Source organism: Tachyglossus aculeatus, chromosome X1 (genome assembly GCF_015852505.1).
Source record: "Tachyglossus aculeatus isolate mTacAcu1 chromosome X1, mTacAcu1.pri, whole genome shotgun sequence".
NCBI lineage: Eukaryota > Metazoa > Chordata > Mammalia > Monotremata > Tachyglossidae > Tachyglossus > Tachyglossus aculeatus.
Genome location: NC_052101.1, coordinates 84,555,195 through 84,579,206, shown reverse-complemented (window position 1 = coordinate 84,579,206; position 24,012 = coordinate 84,555,195). Strand labels below are relative to the sequence as shown.

The 24,012-nt window shown below is 56.6% G+C and overlaps 3 protein-coding genes across 4 annotated transcripts in view; 2 read left to right on the top strand and 1 right to left on the bottom strand.

The window, feature by feature from the left end:
• Positions 1-9,619, top strand: part of FHOD1 (formin homology 2 domain containing 1) — a 29,004-nt gene extending 19,385 nt beyond the window's left edge. The window contains exons 10-22 of the mRNA XM_038772810.1: positions 134-321; positions 406-525; positions 2,790-2,905; positions 3,250-3,929; positions 4,357-4,512; positions 4,755-4,937; positions 5,059-5,178; positions 6,931-7,092; positions 7,988-8,178; positions 8,278-8,470; positions 8,625-8,787; positions 8,865-9,071; positions 9,275-9,619. Of these exons, the coding sequence (XP_038628738.1) occupies positions 134-321; positions 406-525; positions 2,790-2,905; positions 3,250-3,929; positions 4,357-4,512; positions 4,755-4,937; positions 5,059-5,178; positions 6,931-7,092; positions 7,988-8,178; positions 8,278-8,470; positions 8,625-8,787; positions 8,865-9,071; positions 9,275-9,357 (2,562 nt within the window). The 3' untranslated portion in view covers positions 9,358-9,619. The remainder of the gene's footprint in view (positions 1-133; positions 322-405; positions 526-2,789; positions 2,906-3,249; positions 3,930-4,356; positions 4,513-4,754; positions 4,938-5,058; positions 5,179-6,930; positions 7,093-7,987; positions 8,179-8,277; positions 8,471-8,624; positions 8,788-8,864; positions 9,072-9,274) is intronic.
• A 241-nt stretch (positions 9,620-9,860) lies between these two features.
• TMEM208 (transmembrane protein 208) lies at positions 9,861-13,223 on the bottom strand. Of its 2 annotated transcripts, none has more exons than XM_038740601.1 (6): positions 13,021-13,223; positions 11,854-11,949; positions 11,232-11,291; positions 10,695-10,831; positions 10,344-10,428; positions 9,861-10,202 (listed from the first exon to the last, which is right to left on the bottom strand). In XM_038740601.1, exons 1-6 carry the CDS (start codon positions 13,024-13,026, stop codon positions 10,065-10,067), a joined length of 522 nt encoding a protein of 173 aa, XP_038596529.1. In that variant the 5' UTR covers positions 13,027-13,223; the 3' UTR covers positions 9,861-10,064. The 2 variants fall into 2 exon arrangements, with proteins under 2 accessions (XP_038596529.1, XP_038596530.1); XM_038740602.1 differs by having other exon boundaries at positions 12,955-13,061.
• Positions 13,040-23,623, top strand: LRRC29 (leucine rich repeat containing 29). Its single transcript, XM_038740600.1, has 7 exons — positions 13,040-13,243; positions 16,022-16,123; positions 20,294-21,280; positions 22,054-22,272; positions 22,556-22,711; positions 23,044-23,261; positions 23,354-23,623. Exons 1-7 carry the CDS (start codon positions 13,220-13,222, stop codon positions 23,517-23,519), a joined length of 1,872 nt encoding a protein of 623 aa, XP_038596528.1. The 5' UTR covers positions 13,040-13,219; the 3' UTR covers positions 23,520-23,623.
• Positions 23,624-24,012: the final 389 nt, after the last annotated feature.

Genomic DNA, 24,012 nt, shown 5'->3' with positions numbered 1-24,012 from the left:
TTAGTGGACTCCTCTTCCCCTCCCAGTCCCATTGCCCAGGGTTCCTCAGTGTTCTGCACGGAACAGCAAGGTGTAGGGGAGCACCGCGACTCGATGTCCTTGCCTTTCTCACTCCCGGACTTTTTCCTACCAGAGTGCCCTGCGGCTGGAGGATGGGGACCCCGAGGAGGGGGGTGTAGGTGGGCGGCGGGAGCGCAGGAAGCCCTCCGCAGAAGAGGGCAAACGGATCCGACGCTCTCTTGAAGTGGGGGGCTCCGGGACTTGTATTCCTGCCCCAGATGTGACTCACCACATTGCAGCACCTGCACAGCCTGAGCCTGGGTGAGTTCCCGAGAAAGAGAGGGGCTAAGGGGAGGACCTAGGGAGATTCCCCCCTCCACACACACACCGACCCTCCTGCTTCAGCCCCCCAGGCCCTGCAGCCAGTCTTAGTACCTCCGTCATGCTGTTTCCCTGCCCGCCGCCTGTCCCCGCCGTCTCCACTCTCGAGAGCTCTGGGAATCTCTGCGAGAGGAGCGTCTACAAGTGAGTGGGGAGGTGGCCACAGAGTTGGCCGGGGCACTCATCAACAAGGCCAAGGAATGAAAGGGGCAGAAGGGCCTGAGTGGAAGGGAAATGTTGGAGGCTGTAAGAAAATAGGGAGGGCTGGTGGAGGGGAGAGTTGGGGAGGCCCAAACTGGGGACCAAGAGAAGTGGAATAAGTGTCCCCACCCACACCCCCCTGAAGTGCCTAGGACCCCAAGTGGGAAGGTAGTGTGGAAAGTCTGAGTGACCCTACCCCTTCCTCCCTGCTGCCCCTAGGGTCTCCCCCAGTGGCCTGGGGTGTGTATAAACATCTCCCCAGGATGGCTGCTCCCCAGCCCCCTGTTCCCATCTCCATTTCGCCGACTGTCCCCTCTGCTCTATCCCTCCCTCTGGCCCCTTCAGCCTCTGCCCCCTGCTTTGTGCTCCTGCTCATTTCCAGGGGCGCTGCCCCTCCCCTCCCCTCTCCCCCACTGCCCAACTTCTCTCTCTCTCTCCCTTTCTAGACTTCACCAAACTGCTGCTGTTTGGTAAGTGTCTGCATGTTGAGCCTTATTCCTTCAAGCTGATTCCTCTTGCCACTCTACTCCCTTGATATCTATCCCCTCTTCTCTCCTCTGGTTTCCCCTCCTTCCTTTTCCTCTCCTCTCCCTTCCCGCCTGATCCTCTCTCCTCATTTTCTCACTCCTCCCCAGACTCTTCCACCTAAGAACTGCTCCCTTCTGGTCCTTCCAATTCTGGGGTGGTGCCGTATCCCTTCTCTCTCCCTTTTTCCATACCGCTAAGCCTTCTTTCCATTCAGTACCCAAATCATCCCTACTCCTTCAACTAACCAGGCCAACTCCCTGGTGAGGGGTTGGGACTTGGGCAGAACTGATAGGGGATATGGGGGGGAGGGAGGCGCGGGAGCATGAGTGTGCATTGTGTGTGTGTGTATGTGTGCGTGCATGTGTGTATGCGTTCATGAGATAAAGGTGGGGTGGGGGAGGGCTGAGAGAGCTTGAGGAATGGGGCGGGCTGGATAGCAGTCACTGACAGCTCTCTCCCTCAGGCCCCCAGAGAGGCCCCCGGCCCCCAGGGCCCAGCCTGTGTTGAGCAGGTTGGAGTAAGTACAGGCCGGCTGGGAAAAGACGTGCGCTCTCTGCTTTGCCCTGCTTTGCTCCCCTTCACCTCACCCCTTCCTCATTCCGAGGGTTCCTCGCGGTTGAGGGTCAGTTTGGCCGGGGGTTGAGCCCCGGGCAGCAGGTGACCAGCATTGTTCCTCGCCACTGCCCTCACCCTCCCTGTCCCAGGCTCATTCAGACTGTGCCAACACAGGGTCAGGCAGGCATGAGAAGGGCTGAAGGAGAGCTGAGCATAATGAACCCCGAGCTGACCGTTAATCCATCCAGAGCTCTGTAAAGACCCAGTCCCCCGAAGAAGAGGCAGAAGTGAATCCTCAGAGGCCCTGTGCAGTTGCCCTTCCATGAACCCTGCTTGGGTCAGGTCAGAATCTTGGAGCGGGAATGAGAGCTAGGGGGAGGAGAAACCGAGGTTGAACAAGGGCCAAGAGTAGGAGCTGGGGGGGTAGGGGGAAACGGGGAAAAGGAGCTGGGATATTTCAGCCTAGAGAAGAGAAGGCTGAGGAGCAGAGTTCATGTACAGAGGACAGGGACCAGCTGGGCTTCGTCTCCACCAGACCAAATGGGCTGAGGCTGCTGCAGGAGGTAGCTTTATTATGTGCTGGATTGGGCAATTTAAGGGAAGCTGCAGAGTCTCTGTTCCTGGAGAACTTGAAGAGTCCGCCTGGACTGGCTAGTGGCCAACCCATCTAGAGAGATGGAGAAGAAAGATGACCTCTGAAAGGCCTGACAAATCCAGGGTAGGAAGGAGCAGGGGGGGGAGAGTCTGGGTCCCTCCCAGCGAGTTCTGTGCTGCCTGCTTGAAGCATGGGTGGCTGTCTGCATGGATTGTGGCATGTGTGCGTGCGTGTGTGTGTGTGTGTTTGTGGTACCTTGAGTGACCTGAGAGTGCCTACCTCAAAGAGAGATGGAGAAAGTGCAGGGGGTGGGGAGGGAGACACAAAGCACCTAACCTTAAGCCCCCAGCCAGGGGAGCTGGGAAATGGCCTTGTCTCCCGCCGTTTGCTGCCTGTGCCTCCCTCACAGGCTCTGCCAAGCAAGGAGTGCTGCGTACCCAACCGGGTTGGGAGACTGGGGATTGAAGGGGCCAAAGACGCTAAGGGCCGTGGGCTGAGGAGCTAGGCACCGATCGTGCCTCTCTCCCAGAGCTCGCTTCCTGGAGAATTTGGCAGCAGCGGAGACGGAGAAGCAGGCGGCGTTGGCCCAGGGGCGGGCAGAGGCTCTAGCAGGGGCCCTGCCTGATGAAGCCGACGGGCACCCGGGTGAGATGAGGCGGGGCGGGAGGGGGGGCGACGAGGTGGTGAAATAGGGGGAAGAGAGAGAGAGAGGAAGGGTTTGGTTTGGAAGCTGTAAGAGCCGCGGGAGGGATGGCCGTTGGAAGTCTGAGAACGTGCCCCGAGGCTGCATGTGCCTCCCGCCCCATCATGGGGATTCCTGCACCACTGCTGCCCCCTGCTGGGGAGGAGGCGTGGGTGCCGCTGAGCGTGGTGAGCAGCGGGCGGGAGGTGAGGTTTGGTGGAGAGCCACAGCTGTTTGGGAGGGCTCTGCCCCTTGGCCCCGCGCCTCCGGCTGCAGGGTGACAGGGTGTCTCCCCCTTCCCCTTCAGGTGCCCTGATGCTGGCTCCTCCCCACCAGCCCCCCTGCAGCCCCAAACGGCCTAGTCCCCTGCCCCTGCTCCGGACCCAACCCAGTCTGGAACTCGAGTCCCCTGCACCGCTGCCCCGAACCGGTCTCACCTCCGAAGCTGACCTCTCCTGGGAAGCGACGGTGTCTTCAGCACCATCAGCAACCCCGTCTCCTACCCTCTGCATCGGGGACTTGGACTTCTCTGACCTGGGAGAGGATGAGGATCAGGGCGTGTTGGACAGAGAGTCCTCAGAAAGAGCTGAGGTGGGGCTCATGGCCCCACCCCCGCTTCTCGGGGGTGTCCCTCCCCCGCCGCCACCCCCTCCCGGGAATTTCCCGCCACCACCACCACCCCCGCCCCCTCCTCCCGGGGGACCTCCCCCCCCGCCCCTTGGGGGTCCTCCGCCCCCACCTCCCCTGGGTCTCTCCGCCCCGGACGGCTCCACACTCGGAACCAAGAGGAAGACAGTGAAGCTGTTCTGGCGGGAGCTCAAGCTGGGCCCAGCTGGACAAGGGACTACAGGGGGGCCAGCAGGCATGGGAGGAGGACGCTTTGGGCCACACTCCACGCTGTGGGCTGCCCTCGAACCCGTGGTGGTGGATACTGCACGGCTGGAGCATTTGTTTGAGTCCCGGGCCAAGGAGGTCCTGCCTTCCAAGGTATACTTCATCCTGCCCCTCCCCGACAGTCCACACTCCTTGAGTTCCCCGTTTACCGAGGCATTCTCAGCCTCCCCACTCTGTCCCTGAGCCCCCCGCTCAGCAGTGCTCCCCCTGCCCCATCCCTGAAACTTCCTTCCCATCCCTCACTGCACTGCTGGAGGAGCCCTACTGCCTGATCAACCCCAGGCACGCTGCACCCTGTACCCTGTCCCGCTCCTAGCCCTGAGCAGTGTAGGAGACAGGGGAGCTGGAGCCCTCATCTGGGATAAGGTTAGGGGGATGGCCAAGGCCAGGAGCCCACTCTCCCCCGCCCAGTGCTCTCCTGCCTGCCCCCCGCCCCCGATTCTGCACCCTATTCCGTTGCCTTATCCCCTCCAAAAACTGGATTTCCCCTCTCCCCGTGACACTGCCCCGGTTCCCTCAGAGAGTCAGCGAGGGCCGCAAGGCGGTGACCACAGTGCTGGACCCCAAGCGCAGTAACGCCATCAACATCGGGCTCACAGCACTACCCCCTCCTCACGTCATCCAGACTGCCCTGCTTGGCTTTGACGAATTCGCGGTCAGCAAAGAGGGCATTGAGGTAAGCAGGGCACAAAGGCCGGAAGACGGTGAGGTGGCAGCGGGTGGGGAGGGGCCTAAACCAGAGGCATAGAAGTGAGATAAAGAGGCTGGAGGTAAAAGGTCTCAGGATGCAGCAGGCATTTAGATGAGGAGACCTGGGTAGAGGGTGTGAAACACAGGTTTGAAAGTGGTGGCAGAGGGATGGAATGGCGGTGGGTTCAGGAGGCCCAGAAGCCCTGGGTGGGGCTATTATACTCGTAGAAGCTGCTGACTATGCTGCCGACGGAGGAGGAGAAGCAGAAGATCCAGGAGGCTCAGCTGGCTAACCCTGAGTGTCCCCTGGGCCCAGCCGAGAGCTTCCTGCTGACCCTGGCCTCCATTGGGGGCCTGGCTGCTCGCCTGCAGCTCTGGGCCTTCAAGCTTGACTACGAAGTCATGGAGCGGGTATGGCAGGGATAGCCCTGGGGAAGGGATTTGGGTTGGGGGACCAGGCCTGCTGAGGCCCCTGCTTCCCCCTGGCCCTACATTGTGTTTTTCCCCCTTCCTCCACCCTGGCACCCCCCAGGAGATCGCAGAGCCACTGTTTGACCTGAAGGTGGGCATGGAGCAGCTTGTTACCAATTCCACGTTCCGTTGCATTCTGGCCACCCTCCTGGCTGTGGGCAACTTCCTCAACGGTTCCCAGGTGAGTAGGCCCGTAGGTAGCCGGGAGCAGGGGCTGGAGGGAGGTGCCAGGGGAAGGTGGAGTTTTGGAGTTGAGGAGAGAGCGAGGATGGAATCCCGGATATGGGGGAAGGGATTGATGCCAGGCCCAACGCCCACCTGCACACACAGACATCCATAAACGTATAAAGGATGCGGTTGCTTCTCTCCACGCCAGAGACCCTGACCATTAAGGCTGTCTGTCAACAGTCTCCTTCTCACCTTTCCGCTCTCTTTTCCCACTGCACCCCAACTCACACTCTGTGCTCATCCCAAGCTAACCTCCCGACTCTTGACACCCTTCCCCCTGGAGGGAACTCCCTTCCCACCTCAAATCCGCCAGAACTTCCCCCCTTTTAAAGCTGCCCTAAAAGAGCATTCCTCCTCACAGGTCATGTCATACCATCAGCTACTTTGAACACATGTGGGTATATTGGTTTTTACTTTGGTTGTTAACAGTTCTTTGTTTCTCCTCTTGCCTCGAGAGAGAGAGTGTGTGTGTATGTGTATATATATATATATATATACACTCTGTGTCCAGGAGCCCCAACTTGGGATTTGGAACCTGGGGGCAGAATGTCTTGGTGGGGCAGGGGGTGTGGAAGGAAGAAAGGAAGGGAAAGTGGAAGAACAAGGAGGAATGGGAAGGGGAGAGCAGGGAGAAGGAAACAGGAAAAGGAGAGAGGGAGAGGAGGAGGGAGAAAGAAAAAGAAACTCTTTGATTCCTGTCCTCCACCATCTCTCCTGTCACTTCTCAGGCCCATGCAAGGCCACCCACTGGCACCTCACCCCCACCCAGGGGCATTGGCCAGGGATAGGGTGGGGACCATCGTTCCAGGGTCAGTCAGTCAATGGTATTTACTAAGCACTTACCGTGGGCAAAGCACTATACTAGGTGCTTGAGAGAGTACAACAGAGTTGGTAGACATGTTCTCTGCCCACAAGGAGCTGACAGTCTAGAAAGTCACTACCCTCACTGCCAGAGGGCCTAAATGAGTCAGCATGGTTTTTTTTTCTCACCCCAAATTCCCCTGAGAAGGAACCATCCACCTGCCTTGTCCCAACCCAGGAGGTGCAAGGGGTTCGACAGTCCAGATGCTTCACAGCATCAGGATCTGGCTGCCCAGGGCTGTGCTACCTTTTGGCTGGCTGGGTGGCCACAGCTGGAGCCACACAAAGGCAGCCTGATTCCTTCCCTCATTGTGGGCACCACCCCATCCCCCGCCCTGGCCCGGAGGGCGGCAGTTTCCATGCAGCCCTGTGCTGTGGGGCACCCACACCACAGTGGCACCGAGGAACTCATCCCTGCCCCTTCATGGGGCAGATGCTGCCCTGGAGGCCCTGAGGCCAGGAAAGCCACCCATACCTAGTCCTGGCAAGGACCAGAAGAGTGGTGACAGCAGTGTCCTCTTACCCGATCCTGTCAGCAAGGGCCAAACGGTGGCACCACCATCTTGACTCCACCTCTGGTCCTTTTCCAGTTCCAAGAGGCGAGGTGGAGAGGGCTAGCCACAGCTGCCCACCCTAGGCAAAAGTTACAGGGGTGAAGCTAACAGCACTTGCCCCCATGGAATGGGCTCCTGTGTCTGTTGCTGCTGGCCTCTCTCACTGGACTGTGAACTCCTTGAGGGTAGGGACTGTGACTTCTAGTCTCTGAAATGCTCCATACAGTGGTCTGCATACAACAGGAGAAGTAATGATGATGATGATAATGATGGTGATCTGTGGGTTCCAGAGCCGTGGCTTTGAGCTGAGCTACCTGGAGAAGGTGTCAGAGGTGAAGGACACCGTGCACAGACAGTCACTCCTGCATCACCTGTGTGCCCTAGTGCTTCAGAGCCAGCCGGATGCCTCAGATCTCTACTCCGAGATTCCAGCCCTCACCCGTTGTGCCAAGGTCAGGGGGGGATGGGAGGAATGCTCCTTGCCCTTGAGGCTGGGAGCGGGAGGCCCCCTAATGTCTTTTCACTTTTACTCAATCCATCACCTACTTTTTTAAAAAGGACAAATAACTCGTTTACTTTTAAGCTTCAACTCTGTTCATGGGTCTCGGCCGCTGTTCTGCTGTCTACTGGCTCTGCCAGCATTTCCTGTTCCTCTCTGGCACTTTCTTTCTTAAACATGTAAACTTCCCCATAAGAGTGTAAGCTCCTTTGGGGTAAGGAATGTCCGTTTTGCTGCTGTTTCATTTTCCCAAATGTTCATTACCGTGGTGCCTTGCACTCAATCAGTAAATACCACTATTACTCCTACAGGGTAGGGCAGATGCCATCTTGGGCAGGGATGGAGTGAGGTTAAGATGGATCCAGGCTGACTGGCATCAAACCTAGTTGGGTTTAGTGAAGATTCAGACTCCCTTCCAGCCCCGCCATCAATCAACGAACCAGTGGTTTTTAATGGAGAATGGTTGGAACATTCAGGGAGGTGGGGGATAGTGGGAGGACAGAAGCTCAGGAGCTAGGGCACTCTGCTCAAAAGGGAGCCCAGCACGGACATGTTGAGCTCAGACGCGTTCTCCCCCATACACGATCGCGTCAGGCTGCCGGGGCCTGAGCTAGCGGCCACCGCTGGGGCAGTTGAGGAATTCGCAACAGCCTTCCTCAAACATGAAACCTAGGTCTCTTGTCTCCCACTTTAGATTTAGTTTGGATTGGTCCAGGGTCCCCGGGCGGGGACCAGGGCAAAAACTGGGTTGTTGACATTCAGCCCGAGAACTTGTGAGTGGAGGCGGAGAGGGGAATGGAAAGGGGGAGAGGCATTGCCCTGTACTCACCAGCCTGTCCTTCCCTCAGGTGGACTTTGAATTGCTGGCAGAGAACTTGGCCCAGCTGGAGAGGCGAAGTCTGGCAGCAGGGGACAGCCTACGAAGCCTGGCCAAACACGAACTGGCCCCTGCCCTGCGGACCCGCCTCACCATGTTTCTGCGCAACTGTGACAAGCGGGTTGCCACCCTCAAAGTAGTGCACCGCCGGGTCTGCAACAGGTGGGGCGGAGGGATCCCGGGAACAGGGCAGGGACAAGGGGGACCTTAGCCTCCCCACCACACCCCGGCCACACGCTGCTGACTGACACGTGTCCCCAGGTTCCAGGCCTTTTTGATATACCTGGGCTACCCGGCAGAGGCAGTACGGGAGGTGCGGGTGATGCGGTTCTGCCAGATCCTGCGGGAGTTTGCACTAGAGTACCGCACGGGCCGCGAACGGGTACTGCAACAACAGCGTAAGCGGGCCACCTACCGGGAACGCAATAAGACGCGAGGCCGCCTGATTACCGAGGTGAGATGGGCCGCGCGGCCCCCGCCCCCTCCCATACTGCACCCCAGAGCCCTGGGCCTAGCCGGGGTGGTCCCTGCCTGCTGAAGCTGGTGGGTGGTGGCGCCCAACCCTGAGCTCGGGGTGTGTGTATATGTGTCTGGCCTCCCCCTTGCAGACGGAGAAGTTTTCAGGTGTGGCAGGAGAGCCAGAGAGCACTCTGCAGGTGCCATTAGCCGTGGGAAGCAGACCGGGGCCAGGAGCCAAGGATGACCACGCTGCCATGAGCACCCTCCTCATGGGCGGGACGCACCCAGGTGCCCGCAGCCGCCGCAGCCGAGGTAAGAGGAAGCAGGGGCGGCTCTTCTCTGAGCCCCTCAGTGGCTCTGAGCAGCCCTCACACTCTGTCTCCCTCCAGGCACGGGCCGGAGCAGCTCCCCGGGGGCAGCCAGGGCTGTTCCAGGGGCAGGGGCCGGCGGGACGCAGGAGGAGAGTGTGGGGCCCGGCTCCCCAGGTGATGCCTCAGATGAGATCATGGATCGGCTGGCGCAGTCGGTGACCCGGAGCAGCCCCAGGGCCCTGGCAGCCCGGGAACGCAAACGCTCCAGGGGCAATAGGAAGTCCCGTGAGTACGGTGCCCCTCTCCCCCAGCCCAAAGCCCATGGCCCACCCTTTGGGGCTCTGGGCCCCCAGTGTCTTCACACACACCCCCCCCCACACACACACACACACAAAACCTGGGCCAAGCATTGGGGCCCTCGGCTCCTGCCTCCAGCTTCTCCCTCCCCTTTCGTTCCTGGGCTAACAGTGTCCCTCTGCCTCCTGCAGTGAGACGGACACTGAAGAGCGGACTCAGTGAGGACCTGGTGCAGGCCCTGGGCTTGAGCCCAAGCCCTGGCCTAGAGGTGTGAGAGAAAACGCCACCAGCAGAGCACAGACCCTAGAGAAGCAGGAAACTCAGTGGTCATCCCTCTGCCCCCTGGGCCTGTTCTTGCAGGCCCAAGGGCTAGGCTGGACCACACAGCTGCTGCCACCACCACCATTCTCCCTCCCTCCACCTCAGGAGTGACACTGAGATCGCGACGTCTTCCGAGCCCTCCTACTGGAGCCCAAGCAGTATTAACTATTACCAAACCCCACGCCTACTCTGGGGGAACAAAATAAAAAAGATTCTCAGCCAACCAGCCTGGTGTCTTCCTCCTAGGATCTACGGCTGAGAGCTGAAGGGATGGGAAATTGGCCAGGCCTTGCTTTCCATACTCAAACACAGTCCCGTGTTGCGAGGCTTGGCCACTTTGATCCCCACTCCTTCCTTCCCCTGAGTCTGGGTCCTGCTGAAGGGACCTCATGCCAGCACAGACTCCGGTGAGCCCAGGGCCCTAGTACCACCTCCAACAAATAGCACAACTGCTGCTCCCAGCCTCAACTCTTTAATAACATTGCATCCACAGCCCCAGCCAGCCTCTCGCTAAACCATCCTTGACCAACGGGCCAGCTCCAAACGCCTTTGGCGGTAGGGGGGAGAGGGGGCACCAGCCACACAGAGTCGGCTTGGGAGGCCTCTGGCCTGGGGGGCACTTCTTGGCCTCAATAGTGGAGAAAGCCCTGGGGCCCTTGGCTACAAGCGTTTCATCTGCCGCCGTTCCTGCCGCCGCTGCTTCTTCTCATTGGGTTCTGGGGCTGTTGGAGCTGAGTCGCTCATGAGCCAGGGGCCCAGGATGTTCACCCACAGGAGATAGAGGGCCCGACCTGGAGCCTGCAGGAAGAGTGGGGGTCAAGAGGAGGTTGGGACTAGGTGGGACAGTCACCAGCCTCAGCTATGGGCTAGAGGGTGTGAGAGGAAAAGACAAGGGGTGCACCCCCCCAAAAAAAAAACAAAAAACCCTCACACACTCACCAGGAGCCAGAAGTACCAGAAGTAGAGAGAGAAGCAGCTGAGCACCTGGACAATGGCTGTCAGCAAGATCACATCCTTGAGGTGCCTGAGGTGGGCAGGGAAGGCTGTGAGTGATCCTGATCCTGATCTGGGCGCAGGCAGGGACTGTTGTCCCCATGCCCCAACACTTCGCCCTCTCCCTACTAAGCGATGGATGCAGACAGTGGTAGCCTTAGACCCACAGTCAGGATCTCTGGCTCCGACCCTTTGGGGTCGGCTGCAAGGAGTCCCTCATCCCTCCCTCTCTCCTCGAGGTGGAGGAGTGAGCCAGAGGCGAGTCCCGCTCACCTGGACCAGCAGGGGAACACTCACTCTGCCATGCCCTGCTCCATGTTGAGGTCAATGCCACTATCTGTCAGGGCCCCATCATCAGCAAAGGCTGCCCGTGCCATGGCACTCATGGAACGGTAACTGGCCCCATACACCACCAAGCTGAATATCAGTGCCACCTGGAGGGAGGAAGAATGGCACACAGGTCAGGGCCAACTTTGTGGCCCCCTGGCAAGGAGGTCATAATACTAATAATAATGATGGTATTTGTTAAGTGCTTACTTCGTGCCAAGCACTGTTCTAAACACTAGGGTAGATACAGGGTAATCAGGTTGTCCCACGTGGGACTCACAGTCTTAATCCTCATTTTACAGAAGAGGTAACTGAGGCACAGAGAAGTGGCTTGCCCAAGGTCACACAGCAGACAAGTGGCTGAGCAGAATTAGAACCCACAGTTCCCCTGCCCTCTTCCCACCCCACCCCAATCAGTGGCTGACAGTGGGAGGGGAAAGGTGCTGCAACAGTGTCCTGGGCCCAAGTAGAGGGCGTGGATGGCAGGACACCATAGACATATCATACCCAGGCCCAGAAGGAAGCTGAGGAGTAGAAAATGACCAGGTTCACCACGCTGTATATAGCCTGGAACAGAAAAAGGATAAAGGGTCATGTTATGGTTGACACTCCCCCTTCCCCCCCGCTGCACCCACCCTCACATTTATTGAGCACCTCCTGTGGGTAGGGCACTGTACTAAGTGCAACGGTTAATGGACACGTTCCCTGCCTTTAAGGTGCTTATCTACCTCAGAGCCAGGCTACGGGGCTTTACAGGTTGAAAGAGTCTGTCAACGATGCCACCACCCCGATATGAGCACGTGAACAAGAGGAGCGGGGCAGGAGACTGGTTAGCCAGAAGAATCACTGACTGACACCACCCGAGCAACTGGGCAAATGGTGCCGGCCGTGTGGAGAGTGGCCCGGCCAGGGGCCGCCAGTTCTTGGTCCATCTGGCAGGGGTACACTGGGGTGGCCCGATGGGCCACCTTCCCGAGTAGCCTGAGTCTGGCCGCCCCCCTGCCCACACACACACACACACACACACACACTAGTCGTGTCAGCTCGGCCTGGGGCTAAGCACTGGGCAGGGCCTGGGTACCGAAACGGGAGGGGCAAGACAGTGAAGCTGGGAAGCAGATTAACTCACATTGGCCCCCAGAATGATGCGCAAGTAGAACCGGAGGGTCTCCTTGTTCTCCTCGAAGATCTGCTTCTTCCCCTTCGTGCCCACCTTCCCCTTGGGCTAGGGGAGGAGGATGCAAGGCGATGACTACACGACCCCGAGCCCCACCTCAGCCCTTGCCCCCCCCCATTCATTCAGTCAGTCAGTCGCATTTACTGGGCGCAGAGCACTGTACTAAGCGCTTGGAGAGTACAATTCAGCAGGAGACAATCCCGTCCCCAGCCCCACCTCAGCCCTTGGCCCCCCCCCCCCATTCAGTCAGTCAGTCGCATTTACAGGGCGCAGAGCACTGTACTAAGCGCTTGGAGAGTACAATTCAGCAGGAGACAATCCCGTCCCCAGCCCCACCTCAGCCCTTGCCCCCCCCCCCCATTCATTCAGTCAGTCGCATTTCCAGGGCGCAGAGCACTGTACTAAGCGCTTGGAGAGTACAATTCAGCAGGAGACAATCCCGTCCCCAGCCCCACCTCAGCCCTTGCCCCCCCCCCCCCCCCATTCATTCAGTCAGTCGCATTTACTGGGCGCAGAGCACTGTACTAAGCGCTTGGAGAGTACAATTCAGCGGGAGCCAATCCCGTCCCCAGCCCCACCTCAGCCCTTGCCCCCCCCCCCCCCATTCAGTCAGTCAGTCAGTCGCATTTACAGGGCGCAGAGCACTGTACTAAGCGCTTGGAGTGTACAATTCATCATCATCATCATCACCAATCGTATTTATTGAGCGCTTACTATGTGCAGAGCACCGTACTGAGCGCTTGGGAAGTACAAATTGGCAGCATATAGAGGCAGTCCCTACCCAACAGTAGTCTAAAAGACTAACCCTCGCTCGACGCCCTCACGCCTTCACTTTTCTCCTTCACGCCAGCCCCCGCCCCCCACCTCACTGCAACTCCCCGCCCCTTCACCCTTCCCTTCACCAGGTCCCCATCTTGGTCCCGTCTTCCACACCCTCGGCGCGCGCCCTTTTTTCTCCCCTCCCCCCCCCCCGCCCCGCGCCCAACTTGCTACGTCCCGGCCACCCTCGCGCCCCCGCCCCGCCCCCACCCCCCCCCCCCCCGCGCGCCCCACCTTGGTACCGTCCCCTCCTAACTGTGGCTCCCAAAGTTCCCCTCGTCACGGCGCCCCTCGCCTCACCGCCATTGTGCCGCCCAACGGCCACGCCAGCCGGATCGCGCCGCCCGAGCGCGGCGGCCGCTTCCGCCGTCGCCCCGAAGAGCTTCGCTGAGGGAAGGAAGCTCCCACGCCACTTCCTCCCGGTCGAGCGGGGGGACTACGGCTCCCGAAGGGCTCAGCGAGAAGAGGGCGGGCCGGCGCGGAGCCAAAAGAAACCACGATGGCGGAGTTGCTGCCTCCGGAGGTGAGCAGCCGCGGCCCCGGCCCCGCCCCTCCGGCCTAGAGGCCCGCCCGTTCCGTGGGAGGGCCTCCCGCTCCCGGCCACTCCGACCCGGGGCCTGTTCTGGGGGCGGACCGTCCTCGTCTGGCCCCGCCCCCAATAACGGTCGCGCTCAACCCCCCTTTTTTTTTTTAATGGCATTTATTAAGCGCTTACTCTGTGCAGAGCACTGTCCTAAGCGCTGGGGACGTTACAAGGTGATCAGGTTGTCCCCCGGGGGGCTCCCAGTCTTCATCCTCATTTTCCGGATGAGGTAACTGAGGCCCAGGGAAGTGAAGCGACTTGCCCAAAGTCACCCAGCCGACAGTCGGCGGAGCCGGGATTTGAACCCGTGACCTCTGACTCCAAAGCCCGGGCTCTTTCCATTGCTTCTTCTCTAACCGTTCCCTCCAGCGGTTGCTGTTGCTGAGCCGGGAGGCTCCTGCCCCTCAGCAACTGCCCCCGTTCCCCTCTGAGGCAACCCCTCTAACCCGCACGGTCATCATCATCAGTCGTATTTATTGAGCGCTTACTATACTAAGCGCTTGGGAAGTACAAATTGGCAACATATAGAGACAGTCCCTACCCACCAGTGGGCTCACAGTCTAAAAGGGGGAGACAGAGAACAAAACCAAACGTGAGGCGCCCCTCTTCCCTTATCAATCAATCAATCGTATTTATTGAGCGCTTACTGTGTGCAGAGCACGGTGCTACGACAACGTGGCTTAGTGGAAAGGGCACGGTCTTGGGAGCCAGAGGTCGTGGGTTCTAATCCCGACTCCGCCACTTATCGGCTGTGTGACTTTGGGCAAGTCACTTAACTTCTCTGTGCCCGCAGTTCCCTCATCTGTAAAATGGGGATTAATACCGGGAGCCCCCCCGTGGGACAACCTGATTTCCTTGTATCTACCCGAGTGCTTAGAACAGTGCTTCATTCATTCATTCAATCGTATTCATTGAGCGCTTACTGGGTGCAGAGCACTGTACTAAGTGCCTGGCACATAGTAAGCGCTAAACAAATACCATCATTAATTAATCCTTCCCTTGCCTTCCCTAAATTTTTCTGCTCCCGGCCCCATAAATGGGTTCTCTTGACCTCGCCTGGGGTCCCAGCAAAATGAACAGAGCCACACAGCCACCTGAAACCCTCACGAGGGAGTTGGGACGGTATCACAGCCGCCACCCCCACCCCCCCATACACACACAACCCCTATTGGAAACTAACCATTCATTCAATCGTATTTATTGAGCGCTTACTGTGTGCAGAGCGCTGTACTAAGCGCTTGGGAAGTACAAGTTGGCAACATATAGAGACGGTCCCTACCCAACAGTGGGCTCACAGTCTAGAAGGGGGAGACAGACGACAAAACAAAACATATTAACAAAATAAAATAAATAGAAGAAATATGTACAAATAAAATAAATAAATAGAATAATAAATCCGTACAAACATACATACATATATACAGGTGCTGTGGGGAGGGGAAGGAGGTAAGGCGGGGGGGGGGAGGGGGAGGGGGAGGAGGGGGAAAATAGGTACAAATAAAATAAATAGAATAATACGTACAAACATGCATACATATATACAGGTGCTGTGGGGAGGGGAAGGAGGTAAGGCGGGGGGGATGGGGAGGGGGAGGAGGGGGAAAATAGGTACAAATAAAATAAATAGAATAATAAATCCGTACAAACATGCATACATATATACAGGTGCTGTGGGGAGGGGAAGGAGGTAAGGCGGGGGGGATGGGGGGGGAGGGGGAAAATAGGTACAAATAAAATAAATAAAATAATAAATCCGTACAAACATACATACATATACACAGGTGCTGTGGGGAGGGGAAGGAGGTAAGATGGCGGGGATGGGGAGCGGGAGGAGGGGGAGAGGAAGGAGGGGACTCTTTCCACTGAGCCATGCTGCTTTTCATAGTAGCGAAGCCACTACTACTTCCCTAATAGTAGAAGGGCCAGGGGCGTCTAGACTGTGAGCCCGCTGTTGGGCAGGGACCGTCTCTATATGTTGCCAACTCGGACTTCCCAAGCACTTAGTCCAGTGCTCTGCACACAGTAAGTGCTCAATAAGTACTATTGGATGAATGAATGAATGAATGAGAGAGTCAGGGTCCGGGACGCGCCCAACTCACACCCTAGGGTTGTTGGCAGTGGAAGAGGCCACACTCATCGGTGATATTTAGTGTACTCCTACTGAACCGACAGTACTTTTCAGAGCTCTTGGGAACTACGACAGAAGCAAAACACACATTCCAGGCCCACAAGGAGTTTACGGTCTGTGAGGGGGAGACGGACAGAAAAGCTATTTACAGACAGTGGGAGCAGGAAGAACAACAAAGATAACATAGGCAGTAGAACAAATATGCCAGGGTTGAAATAACAGGAGAAATAGGTGCATAAATGCAGAGGGTGAGTATAAAGCCATACATGCGAGGGGTGACTGATGGGTTGCTATGACTCGGGGTGTAGGGAATTGAGGAAGACTTCCTGGAGGAGATAGGAGTTTAGGCGGGCTATTGGTTGGAGGATTGGGTGGTTGGGGGAGGGAGGGGGTCGGGGGTCCCAGGCTGGGGGAAGAAGTGGTGGTGGGGATGAGGATAGAGCTGCCTTCAGTACATGGATCTGGAGAAGCAGAGCTGGGTCCCGTCTCTCAGGCCAGAACTCTTTCTGGACACATTTGCTGCCGTATCGCCCTAGATAAGTCCCCAAGGCTTCCCAATTCTGACACTCGCCTCTTCCCTGACTTCCCAGATGCTCACACTCATTTTGAGTTACCTACCCCTGTCTGACCTGAAGGAAGCTTCCCTGGTGAGCTGGGACTGGTATGCTGCCGCCCTGAACGTCATGCGACAGGTAAAGTCCCCCTCCTTCTCCTGGCTCTGTTCTCCCCTTGTTTGCCCATGACCTTTGTCCTGCCTCTGCTGAGTGTCCTTTCCTTTTGCTGAATCAATCAATCAATCAATCGTATTTATTGAGCACTTACTGTGTGCAGAGCACTGTACTAAGCGCTTGGGAAGTACAAGTTGGCAACATATAGAGACAGTCCCTACCCAACAGTGGGCTCACAGTCTGAAAGCTGAAACTTCGACCTCACTTTCCCACAGACAGAGCCCTTGCACACACCCAGGACTGGTTAGCACTCTTAGTTGGTTCCTTGAAAATATCATTTAAAAGCAGAAGAGCGCTAAATTAAGTGTGGTTTCCCGGAAGAAGTCATGTCAGGTGCATTCATTAATGCATCACCAAGATCCAAAAAGTTGACCACAACCGTATATTTTTAAAGCAATAAAAAAGCAAGTCAGATTCACATGGTTAATTTCCATGATCAGAGAGCAACGTGTGTCAGGATTAAAACGTTGCTGATTTAAATATGCACTCCAAAGACAAAAAAAAAAAAAAACCCTGACACTCCCCAGGGTCCAGGCACTTCAGCCCACTTGGTTTAACCGCCAGTGGTCCGTCCACTGCCATTTGCCACATGCAGCACACGGCTCTGCTCAGAGAGCCATCTGATTGCTGTTTTGCCAGGCTCTATACACCACCGATGCTTCCCAGAAAACCGCTACCAGGTTGATGATTGGTGGTGAACCTTTAGGCCATGAACCCTGGTTGTTGGTGCCCATGAAGCCGGCTCTGCCCAACACACAGGAGGCACATTAGCGGCTAGGAGCACTATCGCAAAGTGCAAGAGCACCATAAAGAATTCTGGCATTCAAGTTCAATAGAGCTAGAGATTAAAAAAAAGTGCTACAAGGAAAGAGTTATAATGGGGGATTGCAGTATTTGCGCTCCCCGTGAAGTAGTAATCTCAGGCTGACACTTCCAAGATCAGCATAAAACAGGGAGGCTGAATGAGGCGGAGGGGGCTGGTGAGTCAGGAAACTGTTCCAAAGTCACCTCTCCTTTTTATGTTGCCATCACAGTCCCAGGGTGGAGGTTGGGGGCAGATGAGACTAGAACCTGGAGTCTTGCCTCCCGGCCTGGGAATCTAATCACCAGATGGTATGACTATCTCGACCGGGGCTCTTGTGGGGCTGGGGTGGCGGGGGGGGAGCTGTCAGAGCCCAGGCACTTCTGAGAGGACCTCTCGGCCCCTCCAGAAAGCCCTCCTAGGGCCACCTGTCCTGTTGAGCTAAGGTCTGCCCTGGCCTATGGTTTCCTAGTAAGCCCCAGTACTGCTTGTTTTTACCTTCTACTATTAGCAGTTGACTAACCTCCTGCATAGGAAGAGAGAAATGGCGTGGGTGGGGGAAGGAAAGAGGGGGAAGAGAAACCCTTCATAAAAACTCAGTCACGGTCGACACCCAGAGTAGGTTGTCGGGGTAACTGTATTGTGACGCCGCACCCAGAACAGGTTGTCGGGGTAACCATCGGGACGCTGCACCCAGAGCAGGTTTTCAGGGTAATTCTGTATTATGAAGATGCACCCAGATCAGGTTGTCGAGTTAACTATTATGACCCTGCACCCAGAGCAGGTCGTCAGGGTAATTCTGTATGGTGAACTTGCTGTGTCCTCTGATATGATTTGTGCTTTGAGCTCTGACCTTTGCTTCTTGCCACCCAGTCCAAGAGCCTGCTCTGTTTTTGACTGCCTGGTATGAGCCTTACCAGGTTGTCCCTGGCAGCATAACCCAAATGGAATGGCACCGTGTTTCTCCTGATTTTTCTCTGCTCACTTGCCCCCACCCTAAGCAGCCCAGGATGAAGAACGCAAGGCTGCCTTAGGACAGGAGAAGCCCCCTGCTTGCTGATGTCTGATTGTTAAGACCAGTCCTATACCCGGCATTTGCTCAACTGTCACTCAGTGACCTGCTGATCGTCATCATCATCATCAATCGTATTTATTGAGCGCTTACTGTGTGCAGAGCACTGTACTAAGCGCTTGGGAAGTACAAGTTGGCAACATATAGAGACAGTCCCTACCCAACAGTGGGCTCACAGTCTAAAAGATCTGTGCTGATCAGTGATCCGGTGCATGGCTTCTACTGGGGTGGCCCCAGGCTCAGAGGAGGGGCCCAGTGCCCTTCAAGCTGGCCACAGCACATTGCAGCCCAGACTTAACAATGAAAGGATTGGAGGTGAATTCCAAATCCGAAACATTCTGGTCAGAGCCGATCACTAGGGATTTGCCCACGCTCTCCCCTCTGAATGAAGTGAACTTGCCATCTTTCAAAATAATCGCTTCTTTTCTGTCACACATTACCTCCAGTTCTGCCCTAACATAGGTTTTCACAACATGTTTTAGCTAGAATGTGGTCAGGGAATTAGGTAACGATTGCTTGACAACGTGAGCCTGTTTGAACACAGCGCGCCATTGTGACGGACCGGTGAGTACACGACGATGGGAGTCTTCTCTAAATCCGGCGTGGCTCAGTGGAAAGAGCATGGGCTTGGGAGTCAGAGGTCATGGGTTCTAATCCCGGCTCCGCCACATGTCTGCTGTGTGACCTTGGGCGAGTCACTTCACTTCTCTGAGCCTCAGTTCCCTCATCTGTAAAATGGGAATCAAGACTGTGAGCCCCACGTGGAACAACCTGATCACCTTGTATCCCCCCCAGCGCTTAGAACAGTGCTTCACACATAGTAAGCGCTTAACAAATCATCATCAATCGTATTTATTGAGCGCTTACTGTATGCAGAGCACTGTACTAAGCGCTTGGGAAGTACAAGTTGGCAACATATAGAGACAGTCCCTACCCAACAGTGGGCTCACAGTCTAAAACAAATGCCATCATCATTATCATCATCCAGCGGGGGGCAAGAAGGCAACTCTCATGTTATCGGAGAGCTGGGCGAGTTTGCTTCTTCCTCACACTGGTAAGTGACCTAGATTTGGGAGAGCTGCAGAGGGGTCCAAAAGTCTCTTTACCCCCTACTTCCCTTTGCCAGCATCCCTCCCCACTACCCAGCACAACGCCAAACCAATCATTCTGGGTCTCTGCTTCCCCTAGGTAGGGGGTTGGGGTCGGCCGCTGCCCTTTTAGGCTGGGGCTTGTTGGGGGCAAAGCAGGTGAGTCACATCCGTCCCCACTCGGGCCAGGGAAACAGTTGTGGCATCCCTGGGAGACCAAGAGAGAAACCTACCTGGACCTTTTCCTGGCCAGGACTTTCTGCCCACCCTCACCCAGGAATCCCTCCTTTTATCCTTTTAGCCCTGGCAGCTGTGGCAGCAGTGGCTGATGCGGCTGCATATGGACCCAGCTCCTCTCGTTCCTTTGGGACCTAGCCATAATTGCCCTCCCCAAACCCTTCTTATACCACCTGACAGCATTCTGCCCTCCTCTACCTGGGACCCCAAGCTGATTTGAGGGCACCTCTGAGGACTTCCCCATTGGCTCTTTTAACAACAACATTATTGTTGTTGTTGTTATAATGGCACTCAAGTGATTACTATGTGCCAAGCACTCTTCTAAGCACTGGGGTAGATACAAGTTAATCAGTTTGGACACAGTCCTTGTCTCACAGGCTAGGGAGGAGGATTGAATGCCCACTTTACGGTTGAGGTAACTGAGGCACAGAGAAGTTAAATGACTTGCCCAAGGTCATTCAGCAGATACATGGCAGATCTGGGATTAGAACCCAGGTCCTCTGACTCCCAGGCCTGCTAGGCCACGCTGCTTCTATTGCCCTCGGTAAAGTCCTTCCCGATTAGGTTGTTTCCTCGCTGCCAAATTACCAGGGCATCAGAGAGCTCCCGTGCACCTAACCGAGAAGCCAGGGGATTAAGCTGAGAAGGCCTGGGGACCCTGGGTGTTATCTTCCCTGTCCCAAGCCTCATTCCCTGGCCACCTCAGGCCAGCCACCTCTCTGAAAACCTCGACTTGGCCCTCAGACCGTGGGCTTTCCTGACTTTGTCCTTCGACTACTCATGCTTTCTCATCCACTCTTTCCTCCCAGCCTTTCAGCTTCAGGCTGCTTTCACTTGCTCTGCCTACTTGTGTCAGAGAAACTTTTTTTCTGCCCCCGCCCTCCCAGAGAGGTGGACACCTTCCCCGCGGTAACAGCCCTCTCCTCTGCCCCCAGATGAATGTGCTGTATAGCATCCCCGTTTCTACCATCTCCGTTGCCAGCATCAAAAGCCTGGGCCAGAGGGGCATAAGCTCCGTCCGTATAACCCACATGGACAGCTCGGCTGCTTCCCAAGATGGTCTCCAGGCTGTCTCCTACTATCTGGGCTCCCAACTTCAGAGCCTGTCGCTCAACAGCAATCACTTGAGCGTGCCCTCCTTCACGAGCCTGCTCATGGGCTGTCGCACTCTCCGCACGTTGGATCTCAGTGGTGCCAACAACCTTTTCGTGAACGGGCTGCTGCTGGCTTTACCTACGGACTACCAGCAGGCCCAAGAGGCCCTGAGTGGCCTGCGGGAGCTCAACCTGTCTAGCCTACGCTACCTCACAGATCTGACTTTTAACCGGCTCTGCAATTGTGCTCCCAAGTTGGAGTACATCTCCCTGGCTCGCTGCCACATGCTCTTCGAGTATGACCCAAACTATGGCACAGCTATTCCTGTGAACTCCCCCACCACTTTATCCTTTAGGAATTTGCTCAATTTTGTGCAGGAACGGGCCTCCTACCTGCGAGGCCTGGACCTGAGTGATACCAAAATCACGCCCGAAGTCCTTGCTAGTCTGGGCGAAATGGACGGTCTGCATCTGGAGAAACTAGTCTTGCAGGGTTGCCGAGAGCTGACTGATGACTCTGTGATCACCCTATGCCGCCTGCAACCTGGTCTGACCACCCTGAACATTGATGGCTGCACGGAGCTGGGCGACAGGGCGGTGGTGGCAGTCTGCCAGGGAATGCCCCGCCTGCGGCATTTGCAAATAGGTAGGCTGCAGCAGCTTACAGACTATGGCCTCTCAGCCCTGGGCCGCCTGCGGGAGCTGCAGATCCTGCATATGGCAGAGTGCTGCCTCATCTGTGGTGAGGGGCTTATTCAAGCACTGGGTGCTGAGAAGATCCTGCCTCCCATCACCACCCTCAACTTGGCCTATTGTGCTCTTGTCAAAGTAAGTGACCTAGAGCATGGCATTCTGGGGTGAGGGGAAGAAAGGAAGGGGGAAGGGAGGGAAGGAAGGATGAAGAGAGGTAGGGAAGGAAGAATTGAGGGAGGGAAGGAAGGACGAAGGGAGGGAGGGAAGGAAGGAAGGAGGGAAGGAAGGACGAAGGGAGGGAGGGAGGGAATGAAGGACATGACGGAGGGAACGAAGAACGAAGGAAGGGCGGGAGGGGCAACCAGCACAGCTCTGACCTGGGGGTGATAGATCAGGCCCTGGTCAAAACCTCACATCCTTGTCAGGCAGGGCCCCAGCCCTCCTGACCCCACTGTCCATTTAGGGTGGGCCTTGGGAAAGTAAGGGAAGAACCAGGCTGGTGGGAGGGCAGATTAGGTGAAGCAATGGGTATCGGAGTGGATGGGAAGGCCTCTGTTACCCAAAGGAGAAGGGGCCTGCTCTCCATCTTTGAAACCCAAACAAGAGGAATAGCTGGCCGAAGATAAAGCAGGAGGGGCTGTTGGGAGACAGAGACATGACTTGCCGGCCATGACGGGTTTGAAGCTGAGGACGGCCGGTAACCTTAGAGATCTCTAACGAGAGAATCCTCCCCCCCGACACCACCATCGCTCCCTTCCTCCACCTGCTGGGTCAGCAGACCTCTAATCACGCCATCTTGCTGGGAGGGAGTCAGTCAAACTCCATGGGTCTCACGGTGTCCTGACGGTATTTTGCCATTCTGCAAACCAGGCTGCTCTCACTATTTTCTCCTTTCTTCCTCCCTCCAGGATGTAAGCGTGCTCCCGCTGGTCAGCCTGTTAAGCCGCACCCTGCGCACGCTGGACTTATCCTTATGCACAGGTCTCACCAATAAGAGCCTGCATGCCATTTTCAGCCAGTTGCCCAAACTGAAAAGTCTGCATATGGCCTGGTGTAAAGAAATCACTGACCGGGGACTTCTAGGCCTCCTGGAGTATAGTTCTGAAGTTCAAGACCAGAAGGGAGAGGTAGGGATTTCAGGACGGCTGGGCCCCTGGGTTGGGGACTGAAATCAGTGTGCCCGTGCAGTGAGGAGCTGCCTTCCAGATGCAGGCCTGGCAGAAGAGTGACCGCACTGTTTCAGGTGCTGGGTTGGACCAGGCTGTCCAAACTCTCTGGGGGAATCCTAGGGTTTGGCAGGAACTGAACCCGAGGGCGCCAGAGCCGCCCCCCTCACCCCACCCCCAACCCATATACTTACCTGCCCAAAGTTCAGGAATTTGGGGAACATGGGCCTTCTTCCTCCCCCAGCCTCTCCTGGAGCCCTGGCCTTCTAATCTTGCTGCTGAATCTGAAGAGGCCAGTACCTCACGAAGAGTATGCTACACCTCCATCTCCTGCCTGAGTGTCCTTCAAGAACTGGATCTTACAGCTTGTTGCAAGCTGACCAACACCAGCCTGACCATGGTACTGGAAGATTGAGTGGGGGATGGGGGGAGAGGTTTGGGGACCCACGTGGGCCTAGGGCAGACAGGGAGGGGATGAGGAACAGGTCCTGAAGCTGCCCAGAGTGCTGGGACAGAGGTCTGAGTTACGGGACTCATGTCCCCAAACCCGAGAAGCAATGGGAGGGTTTTCCAGAGGGAAAGACGGGAACTCAACCACCCTTCACACACAGCTCCACTTCACCACATAATTTCCCTGCCCTGCCCCCGGGAGGATGCTTTCTGGGTTAAAGGGTGGTTTCAAGGGTCATTTTCTCCCTACCGGAGTGCTGACTCTTCTACCTCCCCTGGCAGGTGATAAAATTCCCACAGCTGAGAAAGTTGACTTTAAGCATGATCCCTCAGCTGACGGATGCAGCTCTGGTGTCCATAGCCCAGGGCTGCCCCGCCCTGGAGCAGCTGACCCTGCGTCACTGTCGCCAGCTGAGCGATGCCGGCTGGATAGAGGCCGCTGGCTTCCTGCCCAGGCTGCATTGCCTCAACATCTCTGGCTGCAGTCAGCTCACTGAAAGGTAAGTGACTGGGTGGGGCTGGGGGGGGGGGGGGTGAGGAGGAGCACGTTCAGGGTGAGTAGGGTGGTACACTGACCTGCTCTCTTCCACAGGACACTGAGAGCTCTCAGCAGCTCCTGCCGGCAGCTAAAGGTGCTAGATGTGTCCCTTTGTGAGGGCATCCAGCTGGCAGCTATTGAACGCCTGAGAGCCCAGCTGCCCTTGGTGACTTGGGTCTACTCACACTTCATGGGTGCAAACGAGCTGAAATTGAGCTGAAGCTTCTCCGGGAGCCACCATACCTCAAAGCCAAGTCTGGCCTTTTCCTATTTTGGGCCCTTTAGCGGGTTTGGGGTCCGAGGGAACTAGGAAAGAAAGCCTTAAACAGCCCCGGTTGCTGTCTCCTTCCTTCTCCCCCCTCCACCCCATTTCCTTCCAGGAACTTTCAGCCTCAAGCCCTAAGTCGCCTCCAACATCCACAAATGCTGCTGCCTCAGCCCAGTCCCAGGGCATCGATGAGACCTGAACAGTCTACCAGCATGGGAGGAGGGTTTCCCTGACTGCCTCTCCCCCGGCTGGGCTGGCCTCTCTGAGCCCTTCAGTTCCGTCCGAGTGGAGGGTAGAATCAGGGCTTGTTAGAGTGAGGGCCTGTGTAGCCCTTTCTACGCTCAACACGCCCAGCCTTCTATGCCTCATTCCTCCCACAAGGCTCCCCAACTGTCTTGTTCACCAGCTGGCTACTAGCCACCCTCCACCTGGGGAAATCACCCCA